General features: G+C 40.4%; 1 protein-coding gene across 2 annotated transcripts in view; it reads right to left on the bottom strand.

Annotated features, from left to right (window-relative positions):
* Positions 1-889: 889 nt before the first annotated feature.
* cacna1ia (calcium voltage-gated channel subunit alpha1 Ia) overlaps positions 890-19,433 on the bottom strand; it is an 81,184-nt gene continuing 62,640 nt past the window's right edge. Inside the window, exons 31-35 of one of the 2 annotated variants that reach the window (XM_061749270.1) lie at positions 13,439-13,588; positions 9,117-9,251; positions 4,195-4,399; positions 3,747-3,982; positions 890-3,599 (exon numbers count right to left, since the gene is read on the bottom strand). In XM_061749270.1, the coding sequence (XP_061605254.1) occupies positions 2,886-3,599; positions 3,747-3,982; positions 4,195-4,399; positions 9,117-9,251; positions 13,439-13,588 (1,440 nt within the window). In that variant the 3' untranslated portion in view covers positions 890-2,885. The remainder of the gene's footprint in view (positions 3,600-3,746; positions 3,983-4,194; positions 4,400-9,116; positions 9,252-13,438; positions 13,589-19,433) is intronic. The other variant, XM_061749271.1, reaches the window with a different exon arrangement.

The following is a 19,433-nucleotide window of genomic DNA, read 5'->3' as shown; positions in this document are numbered from 1 at the left end:
AAATTTCTTAGAAATAGCTAATAAACTACAAATGACTACGCGGATAATACTTCAATTGTTGAGCATGGATACCAGCAATTTGGGGGTAGGTATTATACATTGGTAGAAGGAGAATTCAGCCGCGAAAGTGCAATTTTGGGGGTGCATATTATACTCGAGTGCATATTATGCATGAGAAATGACAGTAATCCTTTTGTTGCGCCACATTTACATGCTGCTTTTTCTCAGCGGAGACTGTGATACCATCGATGCTTCAGGACAACCCCCTAGGGCACTTTGCCCTGATGAATTACTGGATGCGGTTTCAGTACTCAGCAGTGATGTATGTATGTGTTGTGCATGTGTGTCGCTCATGACTGTAAATGTCTAAGAGAATGATGGGAATGGGAAGAGTTATAATAATGTGTCATCACATGCAGGCTTTATCAATCATAACCTCATTGACAAGAGCCCATTAAGACATTAATAAACCGAATATTTTTTGTGGGTGTTATGTTTAGGTGTTGTTGCTATTTTTTACAACTCAAAACTTTTTTTATGAAAATATGTTTTGAATTCAGTCAAACCACAATATACCTACGCAATATGGACAAAAGTATTAGGACACATGACCACGACAACTGGGAAGAATTTCTGTCTCAGAATAATATAACATATGTCCAAAACTTTAACTCAAATTAACAATGGCATGATGATTTGTCAAAAGTAGAGACAACAAATATGAGTATTGGTTCTTGTTTTATCCCCAAATGGTGTTTTGACTTTTTCCTTGCCTAATCTTTGTTTTCTGTTGGCCTGTAAAGCCCTTTGACACTCTTTTGTGATGAAGGGCTCTACAAATAAACTTGACTTGAATAAGATGATTAAAAATCACATCAACATCAGTTAGTCAGGGCATACACAAAGAACATTTATTGCTGTGTAGTCAGGCTTTAACCTTTGTTGCCATATTCACTAACATTTGTCTCAGAAAGGACAAGATGATAAACCTTTCAAGCTAAAACAGCCCTTGGTTGTTCTGCGTTTAACGTTTTAACCTTAACTCTCAGGCATCATCATTGTCATCATCATCATCATCCTCCACATCCTCATTATCAACACCATGACACAGTTCACTGACGGAAACATTAGGAAAATGCAGTCACCTCACCTGAAGTCATGTTACAAACACATGCACGCCGGCACGCACATATATGAGTGATTTTGCATGATTTGAGAGAACATTTTTTTTTTACACCACCTCATTATTTTTGATAAATTCAAAATCAAGGTTATGATCGTAGCTCTAAAACTCAGGCTCGAAGTGATTCAGCAAGTGGCAAAAATCCCAAATCATTTTGCATTAACAGACACACACTTGTGCTCAGTGTTATGCTGCATCGCTACAACAGCAGATGGGTAGCAAAGGAGATATTCGTTAATCTGGGTGACAAGGCAATAATAAACACACGATTTCAAACCGAAACCAAAACAATATGTTAATGGGCATTATGCTTGAGTGAATATGGATGTTCCCATCTGCTATAACTCACCATGATACTAAAAAGAAGGACTTACTGCATTGTTAAGCGATATGCAGGAACGAACAATTGCAAACCCCAAAAATTTTTTTGCTTCATTGTTTTGCAGACACTTTAAAAAAAATGTTATAAAACTGGAAGCTGCTGGCGGACAAAATTATGTCACGGATTGGAATGGAACAGGAACTAGGTAATGGCCGCAATTTGCATGTGCCTATTCTCTTTCTACAAGAAATAGCGGAATAGAAATCACATGGTCATCACCCAACACTGACATCTGGACACATTTGTATATACGTAAAAATCTTGATTAAGTTAAATGCATTTCCATCATGCAAGTCAAGGTCCCTTGCAACCTTTGTGGTTTCGTCCTTTGATCTCAAACTCTTCAACACTGTGAGAGGAAGCAGTGTCAAAAGGAGTGTGCTTTATATCTCACTGGCTATAAAGTCCAAACCATCTAGTGAGAGACGCTTGATATATATAAACAAACAAACAAACAAAAAATCAAGTACAAATAACACCAAGGTTAAGATCATACCTCAGCAATCTGATCTCATTAGTACTCACCTCCTTTAAAAAAACAAAAAACAAAAAAAAAGCTGCTGAATGGATGAGAACTATTTAATTTAATGCTTTGGATAGAGGAGACAGTGCTCTCACACGCACACACCCACATTTGTGAACTTTCCTCCACCCCACACTTTCCTGTGATGTCAGCAGAAGGTCTCGAGCCAGAGAGAGTGGGACCCGTTGTTTCCGTCTGCCGGAACAGATGGATATTAGATCCGCTTTCTGCCTTCGCCGCCAAACAAGTGACCTGACATTCCTGTCCCTAGTCTACCTTTAACCTAGCTACTGTATATTTTGTCATCTGGAAGCCTCTTTCCAACTTACCTGCTGCACTGCCTCACAAAACAGTATCTGTTGGTATGGATAGCTATTTCAGTTTGGATGCCTCCATTTTTGCATTTTCAGTATCAGTGAACATGACCTGCCTTGGAGAAAAGGAGCCAAGCTCTCATGTCTCTTCGAGTTTAAACTCTTGTTTAACCTCTAGACAACTCCCTGGAATAACAGGCTACCTGGTTCCTCTCATAGAAACTCTACTTGCGCTTATCCTAGCCCTTAGGCCCCAACTTTGCAGGCTTCGACCACACTGCAGCACGACCAAGACCAGCTCGCTAGGTTGCACAATTGCACAAGATAGGTCTTTGGCTCATCACAAATGTATAGAGGGGGGTCCATGGGGGAAAGATCAGGGTTTGAAATACAGGCAAGCCTCTCTTTCATTAGTGGGAATTGAGAGTGCAAGGGACAGCAAAGGGTTCATATCCAAGGAACATAGACACAAAGCAGTCGGTTTCATCTGTTTTTGCGAAAAGGTCCTACTGTTGTTTGGCTTGAGCTTTTCCCTCTGAACCCTTGTGGTCCGTCTCCTATTTCATCTCCATCTCCTCTTGCCTCGGCTAATACCCCTGACCAGGGGTTGGCCAAGAAACCCTGGGGGTCCATAAGCTCCAGGCCTAGAATCTCCCTGCGGGTCTCTCTTCCTCTGGATGACAGCAGCATCCCCCCTTGGTCCAGGCTTCCCGTGCTATTGCACTTTTTCACTGCTCCTCCAGGATATGCTAGGGAACCGGGTGACAGCAGTGATGTCAGGGACAGGCTGCTCATTGTCTCTGACAAGTGTTCACTGTTGCCCGCTTGACTTGACCCACAACCACCAATGGAGGACCCGATAACTATGCCCAGGTCCTCATCTGAAGGGTCAATGGAGTCGTCCCGTGTGAAGCCCGGGCTTGTGCTACCTCGCCCACTGCTTTGGCTCCGCTGTTGGCCAATAGTGGCCTGCAGGGTTAGAGCCGATGAGGGGCTCGGCCTCAGTTTCAGGGTCTGGACCGGGGAAGAATTGCTAGTGTTGTCTTCACGCGGTGGGCAGTGATGTGGTAAAGGAGCTGCTGGCAAGTCCATGTTCTGTGGTGGAGAGACGCTGAAGCTTAGTCCTTCTTCCAGGGTGGTCTGGAGGCTGCCTTCAGAGCTGCCAGTAGCGAGTGATGAGTCACTGTGGGATGGATACTGCCGACACATGGAGAGTTGGGAAAGAAATTACAGTATGAGTTAGTTTATTTTATTTATTGTTTTTGGCTGTTTTCTGAGTATCTAAATATCTCTTCTCTTTAATACTATAGTACTTTATACTCCTGTTATCCCTTTCCCCTTTACCTGAGTACACAGTATCTTGCTATGGCCTCCAGGGGAACGGAATGCAGCCCATGAAGCAGGGGAGGTCAACCTAAGGCCTCTCGACAACCTCAGGCTTCTGCTGCGGGGCGGTGCGGGGATGGCTGCTCCTGTCGAGTGGAAGAACTCAGCAGGCAGGGAGAGCAGCGGAGAGACGCTGCTGGTTTCTTCTTTCCCCTCTGTGTTTCTCTCCTTGTTGGTGCCGCTGGAAAGACCACCTTGAGAAGGAAATTATTCTGCACAATCAAGATCCACTCGACGATAGAGCTGTTGCTTAATGCTTTTCGGCATGTATTAATGTATTTAAGGCACCCCGCCTCTTTTATGATGACCTTAAGACAATCATTTCATTTTGCATATGGTAAACTGTAGTCCACTACCTGCCCATTTATGTCTGAAAATATGCACTTCATTGACTGGGTTTACTCACTTGGGCTGTAGTAAGGTGAGCACATATTTGGTGAATTTGTTTGCATTTCTATATCCTGTAGCACAGCTTCCATCTCTACTTTGCAGATAGTCCTGGAGATGTGGCCTAGCCCTTGGACCTGGCTCTGGACAACTGTCTGGTGGACCTGCTGATTTCCTCCTCCTACTGCCTCTTCAGAGCTGCAAGATCCACTGCTGCACTTTCCCTGGAAGGGAGCAGGAAACCTGGAACTGAGGAAATAGTCTTCTCCGACATATTTTAAGGATGCATTCATTGACTTGTTTGAATGTCCCTGTATAACAACTGAAATTAGCCCTAGCAATTTGCATTGTTAACAAATTCAGAATTGCATGCTGTAAAAAAAAAAATAAAAAATAAAAAAAAAAATTAAAAAGAAATTCTCGGTTGAAAACAAGGCTGCTAGATTGGAAAACGGACCATTAATTAACATTATTATTCAACTCTTTTCATATCAGCGCTTGTAAAATAGAGCAGTGATTATAAGCATATAATTTAGTATTTTGTTATTTTAATATAATGCATTATCACAACAAAGGTCAGGTCTTTGTGAGTGTATGTGATTGCTCTGCTGATAGAAATGGATTGAGTTCTGCTTCATAAATCTATCAATTTCACGCACAAGGAAAGGTAACTGAAAAAGCTGGCAATGACACTTTGCAAAGAAACACTGCATCCATGTGCACCGCTGCTTGTCCTCTTGGTTCTGTTGAATGCCCTTCATTGGCGTAGATATCATATGTGAATCAAGTAAGTAATGCTACTCCACTGGACAGAGTTGGGATGTAGTGATTGTACACTGTGTTTTAATCCCATTTCTGTTTTGAGTCAGTTTTTTTTTTTTTTTTTTACCAGTTTCAATGTTCTCACTCCACTTTCATACCTGTCTTCAAAGGTATGTGTTTTCAGGCTGAAAATACTGTTGTCGTATAACATACTGTGTTTTTCAGCACTGAACTTGCAGTCGCGCCATGAATTTCAACTGTCTGGCCCCTTGTATCAAAGAACAATTTTCACCAGGCCAAACCAAAGGAAGTGCTTACACATTGTAAACCACCTAAAATCCAGACTGGTGGTATGTCTTTTTCTTCTTTTCCCTCACTTCTGCACTTCCTTTAATGAGATGTGGTTTTGGAGAAATGTTTGCAGGCTTATCTCGCTATCCAGGAACAAGTAGTATTACCCAATTAAGGAGGAGAAAGGATGGATGATCAAGGATAGAGATAAATGGGGCTATGGCGGGGAGGAGGTGCCGAGAGGGTGCACATAAGATAACTCCGAACGGGAAAAAGAGGGTGCAGTGCGTGAGCCTCGAGAGATCGCAACTCAGGAGAACCTGGCAGAGAGATTTATTCGCGAGAAGGTGTTAAAGTGTTGGACAGAGATGGCAGATATTTCAGGGAGCACTCACTTTATGCCATTCTAACTGTGTTGGACTTGGCTGCGCCCAAGCATTCACATGTTGCCCCGTTTATGTCACCACCTCATTACACAATGTTGCATTCTGTTGATTTCTACTGTGCAAGGTGACTGTTATCGATCATAACTGGCCAGAGGAGTGATCGCATTAATGTACCTGTGAATGACCAAGTTTGCTGTAGACTTTTTGACTGGATTATTTCTACACACTGTTGCAAGAAAATGTATGTGAACCCTTTAAAAGGACCTGGATTTCTGTGTAAATTGGTCATAACGTGATCTGATAGTAGGCCTAATAAGTGTTCATCATAAACATGACCAAGCCAATGTAGTATTATGCAGTTTGAACATTAGCACTGCACTTAAATATCGAAAAATGAAACAATATCTACTGCAGTTACATATAACAGTTTTTCTATTGTGATTTAGATGAAAATCAGATCAATTTAGGCAGAAATCCAAGTTACCCCAAAGGGTTCACATACTTTTTCATATAACTGTCGATAAGACATCGACACTGTGGGTCTGCACGTGATTGTGCATATTTCTAGTAGTTAGTATTCATTACTATTACGGCAAGGAAAAAAACCTCATTATAGTACCAGTAGTTATGTAAATGAGGTCTACATTTGTGAGTGAATGACCATGGTCCACCTTTTCCAAGTGTAGCAAACTTGCTTAGAGCACTCACACTAAAGGCTTTATTTTCGTAGACTGTGCAACTGCCCTGAAGCACAAAAATGGTGTATCCTGATTTTCGTGCAAGCACAAGGCTCGCTGCATGTGTTTGCCCATTTGGCAGACTGGTCTGCGTCAAACTGGGCGTACCGACATAATGAGGGTGTCTCACTTTTACATCCCCCCGGTGCATGTGACAATTTGGTGGCTGAAAGTCAGTCTAAACTCACGCCTGCTCAGACCATGTCTGACTTTTGGCGCAAGGTGTACCGCTGGTCTAACGCGATTTTGATGAATTTGATCGAGCCACATAGGCAGACAAATACACGAGCTTTGCGGACATATATAGTGGGTATGTCACATGTATTTCATTCATACATATGTGAAGAGTGGCCATCAAACCCTCAGAATCATTTCATTGAATGCTTTATTATTATTATTTTTGTCATCATTATTCTATCTTTTAAATAATTGCATTGGCTGGCACGGGGTGCATGGACGATTGGTGTGGGGGGTCTCCAAGTGCCCACTTCACGGCGTAGATCAGAATCAGAATCAGAATCTGTGATATCCCCCCCTAAGCCAAATTTAAATCATCTGCCCATGGAGGTCTGCTTGTAATTCCTTATAAACATATTTTGCGCGCTTCAATGTCACAACTCGAGCAAATCAGTTTCTTCTTCCGCCATGTCAAAGACTATCAGTGCATCACTAGTGCTGCATTTAAAGGGAATGAGAGGAGCCGGTTCGATTGGACAGGATTAAACTCGGCTGTGTTCACGCCCACGACAGCGCAAATGTTAGGGCAGGAGATGCGCCCGGGTGTGCTGGTCCTTGAAATTATAAACAGCAGGTCTAACCCGCCTGTGTGCAGTTACACCACGCGCCATCTATAGATTTACGCCAGTCACGAAAATAGAGCCCTTAGGTGTCAAGTGGGCTGAAAGACAATATGTGTTGCTTAGTGTGAGTATCCCTTTTAGGCCAAGATAATTCTACAAGCAATAAAAATATAGACATATATAATGTTGAAGCTAATGTTCATAGTTCACAAGAGAGCAGAGGATAGCCATTAAAACACTCCTAATGGTCATTTGGTATTGAGTTCTGGAATGAATACAGAAACAAATGGCTACAGTGTAATGTTAGTGTTTATCCTCATGGTAAAGTAGGACATATGTGCCAAATAAAAAATAATACTTGGAGCAATTACACCAATATGATGATGCAGTTGTTGTGGTGGTCAGTGTATGTTTAGAATGGAGTGGAAGGCCACGATACACTGTAACAAAATATATATGGTATCGTACTTTGTTGTAGTTCCTCACTTCTTTCTACAAGATGATGGAGGTGTCTGTGGGTATTTTCATCCACTTATGTGGAAAACATGTTTTTTTTGGGACCCGATAGGGGGCCTGGAATCTCCACTCTAATCCATCCTAACAGTGTTTGATGTGGTTGAAGTCATGGGCCAGTGAGATTCTTTCACACCAAACTTGTCCAAGCACGCCTTTACAGACCTAGCTTTGGGGATGCTACTGTATGTCGTTTCCCATACTAATGCTGCAAAGTTGGAAGCATGGAGTTGCCCAAAATGTCATCGAGAATTAAGATCTAGGATTAATGACAAGGTTTTGCATAAACCCTGAATAATTCATTATTTGATGAAGTAGTATATCATGTTTCACAAAGGAAGAAATTAACATGACACATCTTGATAACTTCTTAATTGATGCAATTTTATAATGCAGTGATTTTGGTAATTATCTTACTAATGAATCGGCCGCTAAGCAGCAGGCCAATGTAATATCTAATGACAGGCTCTATTAAAAAAAGTTATGGATAAACTCACATTTGAGTGCAGTTATTCTAGCTTGTCATTTCACTACTCTTTTCGAATTTCTGTTAAAGAGTGGAAACATAATCGTGTTGTTCAAATTATGGAAATATTCTTCATGTTTTTTTTTTTGCACAAAATATGCTTAATTCTAAAAGTTATGTCACCGCTGTCATCCATCCATTTTCTATACCGCTTACGCTGTTCAACGTCGTGGGGAGTTGGAGCCAGCCTATCACGGATGACTTCAGGCAGACGGCACATATACAGTCAGAAAACCATTCACACTGACGTTCATACTGTCACTGGGTCGGAACTGAACCCACGCTGCCTGCACAGGAGTCAAAGTGAGTGAACCACTACACCATCACTGACCATCTTCATTAGCATGTGATAAACATAACAGTTTTAGAATTTCTGCTCCTATTTGGTCCTTGAAGCTGCACTTTGTTTTAACCTTAGTTAATAGTGAGGACGCTCGCCACTAAATAGGCTACTTTATCAAAAGAGTGTCGCACCCCAATTAAATATGTGTTAATTGAAGATTATAAACATGTATTAATGAGCCAGCCACAATTAAGGCTTCTTAATACTATCCCGCACGCAGTTTGCCTTTATACTCGAGCGCAACCCACGCCTGCTGTTTTGAAAGTATGCTGCAGTTCTCCTCCAAGTCTTGGGTGTCGCTACGGCAGGTATTGGCCGTTTTTTCCGGTAGCGGTTTTTACTTTACTTTCTGTAACAAGGAACAAAGCAACAACAATGGCGACCATGGAACAGAGTCTGCTCGAACAAATGGACCTAGATGACCAGATGATACATTTAATTATGCTACAAAATCGATCGAGAACCAGGAGGGACGCTGATTACATCATCACAGCATGTGACTAAAACGGACCAGTCACGAGAGATGATCTCCGCGGCATTCTACGCGCAGCAACAATTTCACCTCACTTCATCCACCACCAACCTTGCGTTCTCGTACAAGCAGCTGGTAGGCCGTGTGCTCGTCCAGGCTGAGGTCATCAGGGAGGGCGGGAGAAGAAGATTTATCCGAGAGTTGCTCCGACTTCAGTGAAGCCTGCTCGGTCTCCGCCATCCTGATCTGGTGTAAGGAAGTGACCTGTTATTATTGGTGGCAAAGCTTCACAGCAGCAGTAGCAGATTGTATCATTAACCTGGTCTGCTACAGATCTATTGCTCCACACGTATTATATACTGTATTTGCAATACATCGGTCCAAAAAGAGGCTAATGTCACACTCACTATAGTTACAACGCCACCAAGCTTGGATGTGCCTCAGCAGCTGTTGACAATTTTATTGTCCAGTGTGTTCTTAGCAGAACTCAGTAGGAAATTATCATAAAAAGTTAGGCACTGTACTACAGCTGTCCTGTCACGACACATTTCACAAAACCACCGCATGTCAGACAAAATATTTTGCCATAATTTCAAAGTGGTTAGGAAATAAAGACTAAGGCAAATAATGAATTCATAAAAAACCACCACTAGTTAAAGAGCATTACTTCCCCCGGCACCCCAAATCCTACGAAACTCTCATGAGAACAGGCTACTTCCTCAAAACAATGCTACTTCCTTTTAACCAGGAATCCGTCCAATTACAACACAGCATACTCTACATATGACGTTTTCCAATCTGAGGTGGCGTTATCGCAAAATTTTAAAATCTATTTGTACTGCCAATTAGCTTTGATTTTTAAGCACAACTATGCATGTGAACCTCCAAAGTTGAATGCTTCATAAGTGGTACAATTTGAGGTTAAACCAATATGTTCTAGAAAAATGTCTCGCAAAAGTAAAACAAAATTTGGAGTTAAAAAATTATCATCATCGTTAGCAAATATTCATTCCAGTTCAGTGAGCATCTAAAGGACTACCGCCACAAGTTTTACTTGTTTTGTGATGCAATGGAAAACCTAATTTTGTTTATTTGTTTTTAATGTTGTGGCACAGCTGGTGACTGGTTAGAGCGTCTGCCTCACAGTTCTGAGGACCGGGGTTCAATCCCCCCCCCCGCCTGTGTGGAGTTTGCATTTTCTGAGCCGCTTATCCTCACAAGGGTCGCGGGAGTGCTGGAGCCAATCCCAGCTATCATCGGGCAGGAGCCGGGGTACACCCTGTACTGGTTGCCAGCCAATCACAGGGCACATATAAGCAAACAACCATTCACACTCACATTCACACCTACAGGCAATTTAGAATCTTCAATTAACCTACCATGCATGTTTTTTGGGATGTCGGAGGAATCCGGAGTGCCCGGAGAAAACCCACGCAGGCACGGGCAGAACATGCAAACTCCACACAGGCGGGGCCGGGGATTGAACCCCGGTCCTCAGAACTGTGAGGCAGACGCTCTAACCAGTCGACCACCGTGACGCCCAGTTTGGAATGTCAAAATGTTAATTAAAACATTGCCTGTACAGTTAAAAAGATTTTATGATGGCAACAGCTTGAGCCTGAAAAAAAAAAGCAATTCATTTAAAATTACTTTCCATGTGAAAATTTTTCTGAAATTAGCATAACTTGGAATTCAACCATTTGTTATTGAACAAATTGTTCGACTTTGGAGGTTCAACTGTATAATAGCTCTATCAACTTGATAAAAACATCTATTGCTCTCTGCATAAAACTGAAGCAAGATATATAAAATCTATACAATGTTTGACCACATTACATACAGATATTTATGCATTTGTATTGAAGATGTCACATTCTGCATACCTGTAAAACGCTATTTGTTTTTATTTTCTTTCCTATACCTTTTATGTTGTCATTTGTTCAGCTTGATAAACATTTTAAAAGTAGCTTTTGAAACTAATGATGCCTCTCATAAGAGGGCGTCTTCCGCAATTAACCCCAGAAGACATGTTGTGGAATCTGCAATTGTGTGTAGTGCGGAGAGACTCTTGTAGGGACTGAATGAAAGAGAACACCTTCACTGCAGCACTCAACAGCCCCCTGCAGACTAAAATGTAGTCAGCCTCACCCTGGGGATGATCCCACGTCCTCATTAGGCAGTACACTGATGGATATTGTGTCCCAATGCACCTTTGTTGTGTCCCCCGCAAACACAAAACAAAAAAGTGCACATACAGTAACTCGAGGCGATGACGGATGCTGTTTGAGGAACACCCACCTTCTTACACACAGACACACCGATAAAGGTTAATACAGCAGAGATAGATTGACCAAAGGGAAGAAGAAATATGGAGAGGAGTGGTGGGGGGGCAGGTTGATGGTTTGACAGCATCTGCAGACAGGTAGAAAACAACACTGACAGGTGAGGAGGTGTTGGGCCCAGTTATTGCTTCTTCTGAGCTGGCCCACTGCACTTTGTCGCAGTGATGGACAACACTGGCACAGGACAACACGTTGGCAAGTTTATCTCGTATGTGCAACCTGCTGTCAACAAAACAACCCACAAGTAGGAGGAAAGACTTGTACACATGCATTTTAGGGGAAGTTACATGCTGTGGGCCTCATTCATGAACAGGTCTGCTTAGTTGGAAAGATGATACTACAAACCTTGTACAAAATGCATTGAATAGCAGGCTGAAATTGACTCCTTGACATACTGTACATGTGCGCATGGACATGCTGTATTAAGTCTACAAACACTTTCCATTCACTAGGCTTAATTAGATCAATCAGATACGTTTGTTCAGGGGAGGTAGAGAAGGTTGAGCCTCACCTGCGTCACAAAGAGTAAAGAAATAATACATTTAATTATTTGAAATTTGTGTTCTCTGTTCTGAGATTTACATTGATTTTCTTTTAAAATCCAATAATGTCCATGATTTAATTGCCAAAATTCCTTAAACTTGCGTATTGCTTGTTTAAATACATGGGCATTAGCAACCAAGCTAACTACTCACCTCACTAACTACGTTGAGGATGCCTGTAATTGGCAAATGGCTGTTTCTGCCTCTCTTCAAGTCTCCGAGACAATATTTTCAGACGATTAATATGCACTCCAATTTTACATAGATGAATGTATTTAATATTTGCGTGTTACATTTTTAGTTTTGCTGGTCACATAAAACCCTAGATAAAAAGTATGAGGCGAGGCAAACAGTAATCTGCCTCACAAAGGCAAACTGACTATTAGGCAAACCCAGGCAATTGTCATAGGTCCCGAGATCCCCAGGGGTCCCCAAACATCTCAAAAAAACAGATTAATACATTTTCTTCAGTTTAAAGCATTGCTTTAGTCTTAATTAACGCACTTAAAAACATCAAAAAGCTTAGTCTATCATGCTGGTTTTGATTGCTCCTCCCTCCCTTCTCATGCAATAGACTACTCCATCTTCATACAGCGCACGTGAACACTCTATTTGTGAAGATGATACAAACTTGCATGCAGGGTTGCAAGGTAAAAAGAGCAGTCTGTCCATTATAAAAATTTGCTCCAAATGAAAGCCAAACATGGAAGATATATCTAACCATAACTATTTACTAAAACGGGACCCCCAATTGATACAGGATCTAATTAATCAAGAAAGACCAATGCCGGAGAATAAAGATCTGTTTCAAAGATCAGGTGTGAAAATACCAGTTGACCAGAATTTATGGGCAGGCTGCTAAATTAATGGCAAGTGTGCCACTCTGTTTGGGTCATAAATTAGTAAATCTGACTCGAATGTCAGCGCCTCACCAGCCATGAACCTCACCTCATGTCATTGGTGTACATAGATCTGTGACGTATGTAAATGTGTTTGTGTTGAGTTATTTGGAGGATGTACTATTTAAAGTGGAGTCTCCAAATGGAATGACCATGAAGTGGTACAATTTGAAATGATGTCACCGGGTGTGACCTCAAACTCAGTTCATCGCGCATTAAAGGACTAATTCTGGGTGTGTGTTTTGCAGTTTCTTTGGCTTTTTTGAAAAATATATAATGGACATTATGTGAAGTAAAAAACAGGCAGCGTGAATTGTTACAGTTACATTTTAAAGTGTTTGATTTTGTTTTACACTTGTCACAATTAAGAAAGTAAAAAAAAATAGATCCCTTATTAATCAAACCTAACACTGTTTGATTGTTTTTTTTTCCAATCTTGTTTTAAAAAGTTATATACTGTGAAAATTAGAAGGCTGAGAACAATACTTGACATATTGCATCAGATATCAGTTGTCTTTCTCTGACAAATGGGGAATATCCTACCATATGCACATTTTTAACCCAAAAAGGGAGGCCAGTGAGAACAACTAGCCTCCCTCCTGTGCATGTGCTGCATATGTGCACGTGTTAACGTCACATGAGGGTGGTACCTCTTGTGGGTGGCCCCTGCAGTCTTTACAGATGGGTAGAGGGGAGGAGTAATGGTGGAAGACAGAACCAGAGAGATTGTCGATCATCAGCATCTCCCCTTCTAATGTATCCTTGATCAGGAGAGATACGCTGTCCAACCACTGGCTCTCCTGGAACACACACACACACACATATACACAAACACACACGCACACACACAGACATGCGTACACACACGGGACGCAGGCCAGCAGACCAGAATTGCACGCAGGTACAAAGGTGTGCACATGCCGACATGCGAGGACAAAGAACACGAAGGGAAATGCAAAGACATCCGTCAGGGTCCAAAAGAATGCCCTTGTGCATCTGAAGATACAAACTTACTGTCATATACGTTTCACTACATAGCATCATTCATTTTATTTTTATTTTTAAAAAATCTTTCCAAAAGAAATAAATCACAGTATTTTCAGCACATGTACCATCCACAACAAATCCTCCATACGGATTCTTCTGGTTTCCCCCATGGGTAAAACCAATTCTACAACAGGACCACTTTAAACCCTCATTAACTGGGTAACAGCTTTTTCTTTTCAAAGCTGTGAGCGCGTAGTGTGGTGCAATCACATCTGATATATCACCTCCTTTAGTTAGTGCAATACCTTGATGTAACAGTTTGAGGTTCAGGCATTTGGTCTGTGCCCTGGGCATTATTAGGTTTAAGGCACTTAAGCTTTCCCCACTTGAAACTAGACTAGTTTAATCAGAAGATTAAATAATAATAATAAGAATAATAAGAATAATTTCTCCAAATACCGTATGTCATGAGTTCCCTTCAGCTTTTCTTTTTAAGCATAAGTCATCCCAGAAGTGTTGTTTCTTTTTTTAAGAGACATTTTCTCTTTGGATTTCATTTGGACCTAAAGCCTTCTCGGTTGTGTTAAATGTAGTTATCGCTAATTAAGGCATTCAAATTTGTAATATAGATCGTGTGAGTTACGATGTTTTCTATTGGGAATATTGATGTCCGTGTAAACAGGGCCATTGTTTCTTTTATTCAATACATGCACATGCATAATTTCATTTCTCAACATTTACAAAAGTCACATGTCTGACTCACCCCAATATATTAAAATCAACCATGGCTCAAATAATTGAAAGTAAAAAGTAGTGTTCAGGCCACACTAAAAAGAATAATTGAATTACAAGAACGTTAAGATATTTATTTAGAGGAAAAGTTTTAAATTTACTAGAAAACCCATTATGACTCACAATATTACAACTTTTTCTTGGGAATTTTTTTTTGATCTTTCTAATTTTAGGACTTTTTTTTCATAACATTCCGCCCCCCGATAATTAATATTACTATTTGGACTACCTTGTACTTTACATTCTGGCCCTAGTATAATTTAATTATAAAATCCCACCAACACTAGCAAATTAAATTATGATACAATACCTCCTTTTGCCCTGCATTCTCTCGCACACATTGCACAGACATTTGCAAGATGGTCTCATCTGTGTAGGTGGCTCGATATACAGATAATGTTTGATTGACTGCGGTGGCCTATGTGCTGGCCTCTATTAATAACTGTATTACTGGACAACAATAGGGCCCGTCTGCAGGGAGTTGAAGTTGAGAGACTGAGTGCGAGAGAGCAAGAGAGCGAGAGAGCGAGAGAGATGAAATTAATTACAACCTCTATCTGACTGTCACTGCCTGAGCTATTATCTCTCCTCTCCTATTCCCTTTACCCTTTCTAACTCACTGTGTGTATGTGTGTGTGTGTGTGTGTGCGCGTGCGTGTGTATGTATGTATGTAGGAGTGTGTGTGTGTGTGCGCGTTTGTAGCTCTGACTGTCTTCTTCTACCTGCTATCTATCAATAGTGTTTCACTACAGCCAAAAGTTTGCTCGAAGTTTGGGGAGAAGATTGCCTCGCAAACTCATCAACCACCAAATCGGATCCAAATCTAGCACCCTAATCTTGGAAAGCAGCTAGATAGACGGGTATAACAGGCATGTCATCTCACCAAATGCATCTTGCTAAATTTCTAAACTGATAGGACTGTGGAAAAATTTATCAATCTGGCTGCTTTTAGGAGAGCAAAGGGACAGTTTAAGGATTTAGAATTTAATTAAAAACTACAAGCGACCACAAACTTGTGAACAATGGTGGCCCCCGAACAGATTAGTATAAATGCTGCCATAGATGCAGTTTAAAGGGAATTGAAGCCCCTTCACAAAGACCAGGAATAATAGTCTGAAGCAGCTCAATCCACAGGAATTTCAATGTCTAGTCTCACAGATTACTATTTTCCCACCTCATAGGTAAAAGAACAGACCAATCAAGTGTTCTTTGTGAAGATATTGTATATGAACTGCTAGCACCAAATACTTTTCTTCACTCTTTTCCTATCTGGTTTCAACAAGACACACTGGCATCTTGTCAAGCTAGCGCTATACAAAGTCCAATGTCATATCTTTGGAATTTGAACAAAATATTAAAAACTATACAGTATGTTTCTACTGTTGCAGAAAACCGCAGAGTCATCATTGCACACAGCGGCGTTATGCTGTTAGAAATACATATTGGTCAAGCTCCCACACTTTTTTATATACCTACAAGCAGAAAATATAGGCAAAACGCAAACAGCAATCTGAGCTTGCTGAAAAATATTTCTTTGTACTCATAAAATCTATGTATTCTATGCTATTAATTTAACATCATATGAACTTTGCTCTAGTGAGAAGACAAAGAAAAGCTCATCTTGGTCCTGCGTCCTTGTTTCTCTCTATGATACCATAGTATTACAAAACAAACAAAACATAATATGTTTGGGAATGCGAGTTGCGTCAAGGCAGAAGGTAACTGTCTGTTCATGTTGAATTCACTTTCAAAAAATAGACAGACACTTCCTTGCAGCCACCAACCTGGTTGTACTCAAACTGTCTTCATGCATGCATTTTATTGAACTGTCTCTCATTTTCTCTCAAAGTGCTTGTCCTGTCTTTGTCTTTAAATGATAACATGGTGGACTTTCCCTTAGGAACATGATTAAGTCAGCTAGCTGTAACCATTGGAAGTGCTCAATCTCATCGAATGGCAATGACCTATGGGGTCCCTCAAGGGTCAGTTCTTGGACCTCTCCTGTATATGCTACCCTTGGGTCAAATTCTTCAGAACTTTAATCTCGACTATCATAGCTATGCAGATGACACACAGTTATATCTTGCAGTGTCTCCAGATGACTACAGTGCAATTGAGGTGTAGTGTCACTGTCTAAAACAGATAAATATCTGGATGAGCCAAATATTTCTTCAATTAAACCACAACAAAACTGAGATTATTGTTTTTGCCAATAAAGAAAAGAGAATTGCTGTTAGTAAATACCAGGAGTCGCTCTCTTTAAAAACCAAAGACCAAATCCAAAATCTTGGTGTTCTGATAGATTTCGACCTGACTTTCAACAGTCATATCAAATCAATTACTAAAACTGCCTTCTACCATCTGAAGAACATATCCAGAGTGAAGGCTTGCATGTGTCAAACAGACCAGGAGAAGCGCATCCATGGTTTTATCTCAGGTAGACTTGACTATTGTAATGGTCTTCTGACTGGACTCCCTAAAAAGAGAATTAAACAGCTGCAACTCATTCAGAATGCTGCGGCTTGGGTTCTGACCAGAACAAAGAGGTCAGAGCATATTACTCCAATTTTAAAGTCTTTACACTGGCTTCCAGTCAGCTTTAGAATATATTTTAAAGTTCTGCTACTGGTCTATAAATCACTAAACAGTTTAATTCCTGAATACATGAATGAAATGCTTATGAATATAAACCCAGTAGTGCTCTGAGATCGACAGACTCAGGTCAATTAGTGGAGCACAGAGTCCAAAGCAAACATGGTGAAGCAGCATTTAGCTATTATGCTGCACACAAATGGAATAAGTTGCTAACAGAAGTGACGTCAGTCCCAAGGGTGCATGTTTTTAAGTCTAGGTTACAAACTCTTCTTTTTTCCCATGCTTTTTAGAGCATTTCCACTTTTAAATGATATATATTGCACTGTATGCTGTTTTAATTGTATTTTTATTATATATATATTTTTATATATTTTCCTCTTTGTTTTAAATGTTTATAAGCTGTTTTTTTGTTTTTAAATGCTTTTAATCACGTAATGCACATTGAGTTACCTTGTGTATAAAATGCGCTATATAAATAAATTTGCTTTGCTTTGCTTTATATATTTGGAATTTCTCAAAGGATTATTTTGGAATTCATATTTCACTATGACAAAGTGGATATGTTAAGCTTGACAACATCCAGTTACACATAATATGATGAAAATTCTGAAAAACAAGTACGAAATGCTTGTCGTATTGTCACTGAAAACATCTGAGGGTTTCTCAAAGGGCCAGTTACCTGTTATCAATAACATTTTATCTAAAAACTTGTTGTGGACAATAAAACCAAGTGAATTCTGTTATTGTTTTAGTATCATTTAACCACTCATTACACACACTGTAGTTAGCAGTGTGGGATATGACAAAAACTTGCACATCCAATGAAGAAAATTGTATAAAACGAAAGAAAGACATTTTAACAGACTTAACATTGTACTGGTATGTGTGCAAATGTTTGGCCACTTGCAATAAGAACTCAGAGTTCCATTATTCTGCTACATTTTCAAGATGACCGAGGGATTCTGATGAAGACACCACTAGTGATATTGACTACCTGTGAAAAAATATCATGAGGGCCCCTGGTAGTCAGGATCATCATGACTTTGTTCCCTGACTGTACCTCACATGACCTCACTTTAGTACTTTACATTAAGTAAGCAAATCCAAATTATTTTTGAAGTGCATATGAATCGGAGGTTGATTAGCATCCCTGAACGCATGGTGTTCAACTTTCGAGGGTTCCACTGTAACTTACTTTCCTACTCCTTTAATCTTATGTCCTATATCATCCCTGCTTGTGTATTCTCAGTGTGTCTGCTTTAATGTATCAGGGCATCAATTTGTACTTAGAAAACAAAGCAAAATTGTGAATTGTGATTTGATGGATGCTGACATAAGAGACTTGTTGCCTTTTTTCCGCCCATGATTTATGGTAGTGCTCTTTTTGCAATTCATATTTTTCTCTCTTATATCTTAAAATTGAATTGTATTGAAGCTTTCAGGACCCGATATCTGCAGGTGGGATATGCTTTGGAAACATTGATTCAAGTAGGATAGATGTATTCCTAGATTTATGGATAGACAAATACAGTGTATCCCTTATTCTTGTATATGTTTACAAGCTTTACCGCCGTCACTTTCCTGTCTATCAGAATGAAGTAGGTTCATTGGAGACCGAGTTGCTCAGAGGTCATACATTGATTGCATGAATCAGGGTTCCGAGTACCTGCTTAGTTCTCAGAATGGAAAGCGAAGCTCTAAGTAAACTCTCAGCGGTACCATGAGAAAACAGTAGAATGTGCAGAAGTTTCAATCCTTTGACAATCACTCAGTTGCATGCAGGCGCATGCCATGTCGGACCCTCCCCCTCATTTTTACGCACAGTCTGACGCATTCATTCATTTCGTGAGTTGCTAATGATATCAACACACGTTAAGATGACTCATCGGCTGCCTTTCACCTTCACTTCACAGCTATACGCTCAGACACATGGAGCCATTTTTAGCTCAGTGTTGGCTGATAGAGGACCGTATTTCCGACGAGGGAGAACACGTATCTCACTAGCGGTCTCTCTCAAGTGATTTGCATTAAGGGATCTGTAATTTATTCAGTCCCAGGGTTTAGTGTCTGTTTGTATATGAGTGTGTGAGTGTGTGTATTTAGTGAAGTGAGACTCAAATAAGCAAGTGCATCTACCAGTGCAGCAAAATTCCAATTTTGTACGGTCAAACTACTGAAGAACAAATGCAAAGTGGCTGACTGGAGAGAAGAAAGAAATTGGATCCATTATGAAGGGATGTTTCCATTTTACTCTGGTTGTAAATCTTATT

This window comes from Phyllopteryx taeniolatus, chromosome 16 (genome assembly GCF_024500385.1).
Source record: "Phyllopteryx taeniolatus isolate TA_2022b chromosome 16, UOR_Ptae_1.2, whole genome shotgun sequence".
NCBI classification, from domain to species: Eukaryota; Metazoa; Chordata; class Actinopteri; order Syngnathiformes; family Syngnathidae; genus Phyllopteryx; species Phyllopteryx taeniolatus.
This window is presented reverse-complemented; position numbering and strand designations above follow the sequence as displayed.